Below are 9872 nucleotides of genomic sequence, written 5' to 3'. Positions count from 1 at the left end.
GAGGGACAACAGAAGTTATATTCTGCATGTAGATCAATACTTAAAGTAACAACCTGTACCCTGTACCGAACTGTAACATCACAAGGTAACCATGTTATTCTTTAGATTGTTTTTGCATACAGAAGGTTCAGTGTATAAAATTTAAAGCAGCTAATGCTGTTACTTTTGCTGACATTTAAGTAGGCCATGACAAAAGAATGTAACATTTCTTCTCTTACTTTATTTTTAGGAGTTACCTTTTCTTTCAGTGTAGCAACTTTTTCTGTGAGATCGCTGATGACTGCTTTCTGCTCAGCGTTCTCCACTTCATACACACTGCATTTCTTTAAGGTTTCATTCAGCTTAGCATCAAAAAGAAAAATTCATGCAATAGAAATAAACAGAATTATATTAAAATTCTGATGTCACCAGTTATAATACTGAGTTTACACAACAGAGAAGTTTTTACTTTTAAGTTAATAAACCAAGATAACTTATCACCCCAATAAAATGTAAATACTTTCATGCAAAGCTGTGCTTGGTCTAAGAAATCCTTACACCAAACTTAAAGCAAATATTTAAATGAACAGAACTGCAAAAACACAGTAGAACCTTCAGATTGGGAAAATAAAGTTATGGCTAAAGCTCATTAGTTCTAATAAATGAAATGCTAATAAATTTAACTTACTTTTTGCTCAGTATGTACAAACTTTTCACCAAGCTCTTTGTTGAGAAGATCCTTTTCTTGAAGCAGTTTCCTCAAAGCTTCAATTTGCTCCAGTTTTTCTGTTGTGCTCAACAGTTTTTGTTCTTTTTCTCCAAGTGAATTCTCAAGGAAACTATTTCTGTCACTTAATCTAAGAAGAAAATATTTAGGCATTTTGAAAACAAAGCTTAATTTTTTTTAGACTTACCAGCCCCAAACTGTTTTTCTAAGAGAGTAATTATTTTTATACTTTCCATTTAAACTTTCAAGTACAAAAATACTAGGACTGAAAACAACTTGCAAGTACAAAAATAACATCACTGCAAACAGAAACATGAATCAAGGAACTCTTTTTCAAGTGTTTTAAGAGATTATACTCCTCATTAGAAGTTTAAAAGCAAGCTAATCATGCTTGGAGTTGTAAAGAACCTTCATTTTACCCTTTAAGCTGCTCATTCAAGCCAGAGATGAGAATTTGATGCTTCTCCACATCTCGCATTTGTTGGTTGCGTAATTGGGTGAGTTGAGTTTGCAAACGTTCATTTTCATTCTGCAACAAAACAATAACGACGATTATTCATAATGAAGAGAAAATTAATATCCACACAGCTCTTCTGGCTTTTTAAACACAGTACAAATCTCCTACTCTAGTCAGATCCACTGCACCAATTCAAAAATAAAACCACAAAAAAAAATAATTAAAGGAATTGTTCAACAGCAACCAAAAAACCAAAAGCAAAACACATCCAGAACCAACAGCAAATAGGACAAACATGGCACACTTGTCACCAGTCATGAAAATAAGGCGGCATTTTGGAGGAGGTAGAACACACCTGTACAGCCCTCAATGGCTGCCCTTCTTCCTCTACACCAAACGTTACCTGTATTGAAAGGCTTGGTTACAAGATTCTCAAGTAATAATTAATATAAGCTTGTCTTTCACTTGAAAATTATACTTTTTTTTTATATATGTACTCATAAAGAACTATGAGTAATGCACCAAGTGGTTGAGTCAGAGATCAGATGTGTCATTTAGTGAAAAAAGTTCACAAATTATCATTGTAATTTGTCAGTCAGGCAATATTAAGTCTTACTTTGAAAAGAACTTTACTCTGTGGGGTCTTCACTGAATAATTTTACAATATGTCTAAGATTGGAAATTTAGATTGTATATATATATATAAATATTCAATTATTATTTTTCTATACAGTTTCTTTTCTATAAATGTGCATATATATATATAAATACGACATACACATTCACAGAAAAGAAACTTGAGGGATGTAAAGAAGAGGGAGTAACAAAATCTAATTCTGGACCTTCTGACAAAGGCCTCCACAAAGAATAATGAAAATTATGTTGTCTTTTCCTATGTTTCTACAACAAATAAAAAAGCTTAATCCTAAATATGTTCCTCCATGAGCTGAACAGAAGCAACAGGCTTCAACTTCAGAGCATAATGTAGTAAGTGTACACTCTCTACCAACGTAATTATGAGTATAAATTAGGCTTTAGCCATTTTTGTTAGCTGCAAATTGATGTTTGTCATACTGTAGGCTATGATTGTAAGAACATAAACTGAGAGTAAAATGATTCTCTTGAATCATCAGGTTTACACAACTCAAAAGCTCACCTGAAGAGCCTCCATTCTACCTTGAAGCTGAAATCTGTCTTCCAAATCCTGACAACGCTCTTCCAGAAAGAGAATTTGTTCCTGCAGTTGATTCCTTTCTAATTCCAACTCTTCCACCACACTCCGTAAACCTACTCAAGTCAAAGGAGAAAAATTATTTCAAGAGAAGTCAACTAAAATCCCTGAAGTCTAGAAATGGTTTCAGCTTTTTGTTCATGATTCTCACCAGTGCTGGGCACACTCAGACCTCACCCATTTCTCATGGAAATGCCTGAGGCCCTGCGTTCCCAAAATTTAGATGGCAAAAGTATCCTTAACTGTTGAAAAACCAAAATAGAGTTGCAGAGCTCAAGAACTCAGAGAAGGAATATTCTTGTTATATTGAGACACAACTATTGTGGTTCATTCAATAGTGTGGCCCATGTTACTTAAACCACAAGTTAATCAGGTACTTGCGGGATCAGATCTTAAGTAATCATTAATAAACTGGTGTGTATCAAAATTTGTTAATGAACCTATTCCATCTTAACAACGAGATGTATTTGCAATCTTTACCACTGATATAAAAACATCAGCATTAAAAATCAAGAATTGTGGTTTTGGATGAAAAGCAAACAGCAATGAGATGCAATTCTAGTTTGCGACATAACTGTGATATAAACTGGGAACACATTCACAGGTACAAGACTCATAACTTAAAAAAAACCATGATCTTGCCACAGAGGATATTTGATGGGCACCAAGGCTCATCCAATCCCAGTGTCCAGCCAGATCCATACGCTACTACTGAAGCAGAACTAGGCAGTTCATCCAGCACGCACATGCTTTGAAATGAAACGGGAGAGAACACAAGCCAAAAAAATTCAACAAAGATTAGAATACACCACAAATGGGCTGTTAGTTGAATTTGAAAACAAAAGTGGACACAAAATACAGATGCTGTGTGCATGCTTTAATAAACTGTCTAGTTGCTGTCACACCTGCATTAGGTGAAGGGTACTCTGGCCACCAACCTCCCATGTTCTCTCCTTCAGCCGAGTCAGTGCTGTCCAAGGTGACATTCAGCTCCTGAAAGCATTGTTTGCCATCGAAGTTGTATTCTTCCTACACATAAAACATGAGAATGAAGTTGAATTTAAAGGAGAAATGCAGCAAGGGTAAAACAGTTCTGTTACTAAAAGCATAGTTTCAATTAAAAGGCCTAAAACTCAGCAAGCAATTCAGGTGCCTAAATGCAAATATAGGGGATTACTGTGGACATTGGAGCTATTATTTCCAGAAAAGCCAAGTCTCCCACAGGTTTTTTAAGGTATCTGCCAGCTTTTAAAAATACCCTCAGGCATCTGAGAGCGCAATGGATAACTATGTTTGGATACCTTAATTGGTCCCCTGATTTCTAAAGATATTATAGTTAACTAATCATAAAATTATTCTCCCAATATGTTGATGTGACAATGACATCCTAATTCTTACAAAAGTTATCATTTTTTGTGCAAGTTACCGCACCAACTGCCTAGAAATCCACCTAAATGGACAGGTACTAATCATTCAGTCGAGCTCCACCAAGAGATTTGTATAGATTGTATCTAAACAAAAAAAAGCCTTTGATGTTTTGAAGTCTAAAGCACCACATAAATAACATCACTCCCCATATTTTTATGAACATACAAGTAAAAATAAACTTAATTCTTTTCACCCACCTGAAGCTTCCTGCTGGTCTGGTTGCCTTTCCTCCTGGGTTGCTGCAGCCTGCCCATTCCTTGAGCTGTGGCCAGTTCCTCCTCCAGCTCCTGCTGCCCTGAGACTATGGCTGGATTGGAGCAGCCAGGAAAGAACCAGTCATCCTCAATCAGTTTTGTGCCACAGGAAAGCATTTACATTTATATCAGACACTACTACATGAAGAGAGACCAGGGACAGGGTGAAGACCCTACAAATCACTGACAGGAACAAGATTAAAGATTAAAATCCACTGCATTCACCTTGTGATTTCCCTCCAACATTGCTGTGTAGAACATAAAGTCTGAGTATTTCACTAAGGAGAAGCAAACTGAAGTCTAACTTCACTTCTTCACCAGCTCTAAATGAAGACTTTACACAGGAGAGTGGAAAGGGTGAGGTTATACCAATACACAAAAAAAAATTAAAATGCCAAATTCCACCTCAATTCAATTTACCAGGTTAAAATATATTTGTGTGATAAAAACCACAGTTTTTTCAGCTGGTGACTGCATAATCTGAACAATCACATTAATTTTTACAGAAATGACGTGTCCCTTCCAACTTTGATTTTAGTATGAGCTATAAAGCCAGATAATTTGAGGGAGTCACAAGCACGTGTTACACTGCAAACTGGTATCAAACCACCTTATCACAAATTAGTTACATCACTCTTTTTAAGACAAATACAGAATCACTAGTAAATAAACACACTGAATAAACTGAGAATATGAAAGCTTAGGTATGCATCCTGTTCATTGTTAGAAATGATTTGTCATTTAAAGGACATTCCCATCTGTTTTGTGACACAACAAAACATATTTGGGGGAATAGATTAGGAAATGGACATTTCATGCGAAGCAGACAAAACACAACAGCCAGGGAAAAGAAGGGAAAGTAAAGGTGGCTCCATACTTCAAGAAAAATTAATTAGATAATTACAAATTTGGCTTTGATTTTAACCACATCAATCCACAGTTGTGCTCACAGCATGCAAAATTCATGGAACTTATGTCGATGCATCTGTGAAACTATTTGGAGATTCGTGCCTATCGGGAATACTCTTCTCTGAATTGAGTTGTCCAAGGATTACTTATCCCACAAATTTCATTACCACACAATTCTCTAACACCTGATAGACTTAAATTCTTCCTGTAATATTTCAAAACGACACACCTAATGTGTTGTCAGAAAAGATTAGTGGAAAAAAGTTAAAGAAAAAAAATTAATGATTCTTTTAAAGTGGGGTTGATAAACTGGATTACACTTCTGATTTCAATTACACTTTGGCTTCTTGCAACTGTCAATTTATCAGCATTTGTTTTACACACCATTGGTTATTTTTCAGATTCTACACTTTTTTTTAATCATTATACATACTTTTTCAAAGCTGTAAACAAAATGCCAAATGTTGATCACAGGTCTTAAACCTCTGCTTACAAGAGTTCTCAGTGAAAGGGTTCAAGGAATAAACATTATTTCAGATAAGAATTTAACCCCCTTCTTTGACACGGTCATTTAGGAATCCAAAATATTTAGGCTCCTAAGTATCTGATAATGAAAAAAACAAAATTACCATTGTTACATGAAAATGAAAGGCTAGAAATTGGAGCTTTAGAATGACTTAGAGCACTCAGACAACTCTTAAAACATTTCCAGTTAAATTGAGCATTGCTTTAACAACAATTAGTAATTAAATATATTTTCTAATGTTTTGCAGATGCTTAGGGGGGAGCTTTTCATTTGCAATTACATTAAAAAAATCTGAAAAACTTCTAGAATAACTTTTTTCAGATACACAGTGCATTTAAACTATCTAATGATGTGTTTGCATTTCCTTGTGTCACTATTCATGCTAAGTAGCACAATCTTTGGTGATCTGCAGAGGAAACAAGCCCCAGATTTATAAATGTAACTAATATTGTCATCCTTTAAGCTTTTGCAGCTCCCCACATATTCAGCCCAAAAGAGACAACTGTCATATATGGCAAATTGTCACAGACCATGATGGCATGAGTAGTGGGGTTATATATTGCTTAAATTATTGGTAACTAATATTAATGCAGCCAAGTTCTGCTATTTATGGAAGGGAATATAATTGTGTGAGGGTTTTTTTAAAATATTACTGGATTTCAAGTACTACCAAAAATATTGAAGTGATTTTCACTCTTAGTCACAACCACTTGTGGCAAGCCAAGAAATACAACATGGATAATATATAAATATGGAGTCAGCTGTTCCCACAAAGAAATATAGAGATGATTTGGTTAATGCAAAAGAAGAAACAGGTATTGCAAGGCAGGAGAAACTGAAGTTAAAACCCAGCACTTGTTACAACGTGTTGCTAAGAACCACATACCCTCAATGGCAAATTTTATAAGGTACTGCTGGCGATTTTCTCCCAAAAAAAGCCAAAAAAGAAGAAATCAGCAGCAGAACATTACAATTGCCATTGCTGCAGGAACCTGCATGCACAAAACTGATGGGAAACTGTTGTCCCTGGCTGCCCAAATCACAGCAGAGGGAGGAGTGGAGGGGGAAGGGACGCTGAGGGCTCACCAGGAACGGCAGGAAAAAAAGAAACAGAAAGGTCATGCTCATCCCAAGGGGAAAAAAAAAAGCAAAATTAAACCTGGACTGAGGCAGAGGAAATTTTACAACTGTTATTAATGTTGCATGTGGCTCTGTAGGCACCACAAGTAGATTTAATGGAGGGATATTACTCTCTTTCAATCCCAAAGCATCACATGACAAAATCCCTCAAAAGAAGAGTCGTGATCCTGAAAACATTTCTGTGCTTACACACTGAACTTCAATTATTTTCCATTTCCATGATCAATTTGCAATTAAAAAGAGAAGGCTCAAATTAACTAACTGCAGTAATTATGATGGTAGGCCCTGTGCATTAAAATTTGTCATTAATCCCCAGACAGTCTCAGAGGACAAAAATTACAATATAGTACCCAGCTGGCATGGAAAAAACAGTAAAAACTACCTGAAATTTAACCAGACTTTCATAAGTTTTAATAGAAACTGCTTCAGTTTCTCATCACCTGATTAATTCATAATTTAACAAACTATAAAACCTGACATTACTTGAAATGTTATTTTTCTAAGTAATTTAATATTTTTAACTAGCTCCAAGCCACAGCCAGTTAACATTATTAAGCTGGTCTATACAAGTGATACTTATTAACAGATTACACAATATTCTAAATATAATTAGTAAGAAATTTCTTAAAGAGAAACTCCATATCAAGCACATTTTGCTAAAGCAACACCTTCATTCATCAAATTCGAACCAACACTACAGTCCCCCACACCTTCATCAGCTGCTCTAGGCAGGCAGCTTTAATATTTCAATGGGGAACTCTTTATTGAAGTTTTTTTTACCACTTTTATTATTTATCATATGCTGACTGTAAGCTTTTGAGGTCAGTTCAAGGAGTCTCACAGAGCAGCAGCTCAGATGGCAAACAGAACAAGCACAACTACTCATAAAAATTATTCGAAAAAAGACGAATGTATGAAAAACAAACTCAAAGAAACAAGAAAAAGTAGAAATTGCAAATTTAAGCAATTTCACTAACTATACAAATTATATGACTACAGAAATGAGTCATGGTGGTGTGCTATCAATTCAGCCTGAAGCTCAGCAGACACACACATACATATAGATAAAAATATGATTATTGTACTGTAAATAAAGCAATTCACCTTCTCTCTCCTCCTCAATCTGAGCCATCCTCAAGGCCATGGCAGATTTCTCTTCTCTGACTTGATCCCGGGACTCCTCTGACTCTGGGACACTTTCCTGCCATTCCAAGAGCTGACTCTGCAATTCATCCACACTACCTGATTCACTGGCCTAACAAGAGAAATTGTGCATTAGAATATATTTACCAAACCCCACTGCAAATGTGAATAATACTCTAAGTTGATAAGCCATCATAATTCACCACTTTGCATAAAAGAAATCTATGAAAGTGATAATTGCTATCATTGATTATGTGAAAAACAAGCCCCACCACTTCATATAGTATCAAAAATATTTTGCCTACAAAAATAACAGCCACACTTTGATGACTCATGTTAAACATAACTAAATAAATAGCAAACTGCTATTTATTATGGAAAAATGTAATTTAAGGTACGTGGCAAAGGAGGTAGAAATTAATCTTTTTAAGTAATTCAAAAGCTGTCATCTTGTTATCCAGCTGAACAGTTACTGACACTGACAATTCCATCTATCACAAAATTAATTCTCAGCTCCAAAATCCAGCTGACACTTTTCAAAGTCCAATTAGCACCATTAATCAGTAACTCATACAAATCAATTTGCAAGTTAACCTGGGAAGCTGCTCTCTTTGTAACTTGATCGAGATCAGCCTGCAGCTTCCTTTGCTGCTCTTCATAGACCTCCAGCTTTTTCAGCAGTTCTTCTACAAAAATATAATAAATTTAGTTCATTAGGACACATAATTAAATGGAAGATGAATAAAAATTTAAAAGAAATATTCAAAATGAAAGTTCAGAGCAAATGCAATATTAATAACAGAGCTCTACTTTAAACTACCTGGGGTTTTAAGCAAAAATTCCCTCTCAAATCCTTACAAAAGGAAAGATAATTCTTAATTTACTTGCAACTCACTGCTCTCAAAAGTTTATTGTATACATGCTGATAAATATTCCAGGTATATTTGGTCTCATTTTTCCTCCTAGGATGCCTCTTCCTGAAAAGTTTACACCTATTCTGCCTAAGCCTGAATGCAACAAGAATTATGCACAGGTAGATTTAGGGAACGCAAAGCTGAGCTGAAACTCTGACTTAAAACACTGTCTGCTATTGTTAAAAACTGCATGAAGTTACTTCAGAACCTGTTTTTGAAAAAAAAAAATACACTTGGAAACTGAAAATTCATTTGTCTCTTTACTTTGAATCAACTGAAAAAAGAAAAAGAAGATTTTCTTTTACCATTGTGAGTTCTGATTTCACACAACGATTGCAGTTTTGACTGCAGTTCTTTATTTTCGACTTCTAATTCTGAGACACGATTGTTTAAGGCAGATACATCACTATTCTTTGAGGAAAACTAAAAGAAAAAATAGTAACAGGTTTTCAAATGCAGCAAAAGCACAGCGAAGTCAATGCAACCTTTTTTTTATTTTTTAGGAATATTTAAAGTGCAATAAAGTAGCTCATCTCTAACAAACTTACTCTTGAATGCTGGTAATATCAGTTTGTACTATTTTTGTTTAAACTTCATTTTGTATTGACATTTTTTGTCCATTCCATTTTTATACATTTATTCATATATTCTTCAAGTAAATTATTTTAATATTCTATTTATCCCATATTTTACTTTTCTTCAATCAAATCTCTAAGCACAGTAGTTTAAGATAGAGATGGAGTATTAAAGAAAGTTACACATACATTTTTTAGTTCATCCTCCAGCTGTTTGATTCTTGATTTAGACCAGGCCTTCATCTTCAGAAACTTTGCTTCAGATTTGCTGGCCTCTTCTGTTTTTAATTTCACTTGTACTAAAAAACAAGAAGTAAAAATTATTTAAAATTATTTAAAACTATTTAAAACTATTTAAAACAGCAGAAAGATTAACTATGTTAATTCCTTTAGCAATTGGAAGTTATACACTTAGAGAAGAAAAAGGCATTTACAGAAAAATATAACAATTAGAAACGTAGTGAGAAATTTATAGCTCATGTGATTGTTTTGGTGATCCTCTAATCCTCATTATTACAGCACTTGATCATAGATACTTTAATCGGTGTGGCAATAATATTCCATTAAATTTAATGTAGTTCTGCTTGCA

The 9872-nt window shown here is 34.6% G+C and overlaps 1 protein-coding gene across 6 annotated transcripts in view; it reads right to left on the bottom strand.

Moving 5' to 3' along the window:
• The window catches only part of LOC135415429 (golgin subfamily B member 1-like), a 37708-nt gene that overhangs the window by 17729 nt on the left and 10107 nt on the right, over positions 1-9872 (bottom strand). For 3 of the 6 annotated variants that reach the window (XM_064657120.1, XM_064657121.1, XM_064657115.1), the window contains 11 exons: positions 9473-9582; positions 9014-9131; positions 8389-8480; positions 7756-7906; positions 4020-4129; positions 3300-3423; positions 2320-2450; positions 1519-1566; positions 1126-1235; positions 668-836; positions 237-341 (listed from right to left, as the gene is read on the bottom strand). In XM_064657120.1, coding sequence (XP_064513190.1) covers positions 237-341; positions 668-836; positions 1126-1235; positions 1519-1566; positions 2320-2450; positions 3300-3423; positions 4020-4129; positions 7756-7906; positions 8389-8480; positions 9014-9131; positions 9473-9582 — 1268 coding nt within the window. The remainder of the gene's footprint in view (positions 1-236; positions 342-667; positions 837-1125; positions 1236-1518; positions 1567-2319; positions 2451-3299; positions 3424-4019; positions 4130-7755; positions 7907-8388; positions 8481-9013; positions 9132-9472; positions 9583-9872) is intronic. The other 3 variants (XM_064657116.1, XM_064657118.1, XM_064657119.1) reach the window with 3 other exon arrangements.

This window comes from Pseudopipra pipra, chromosome 6, assembly GCF_036250125.1.
Source record: "Pseudopipra pipra isolate bDixPip1 chromosome 6, bDixPip1.hap1, whole genome shotgun sequence".
Taxonomy (NCBI): Eukaryota; Metazoa; Chordata; class Aves; order Passeriformes; family Pipridae; genus Pseudopipra; species Pseudopipra pipra.
Note: the sequence above shows the minus strand (reverse complement) of the source record. Positions and strands in the feature narration are given on the sequence as shown.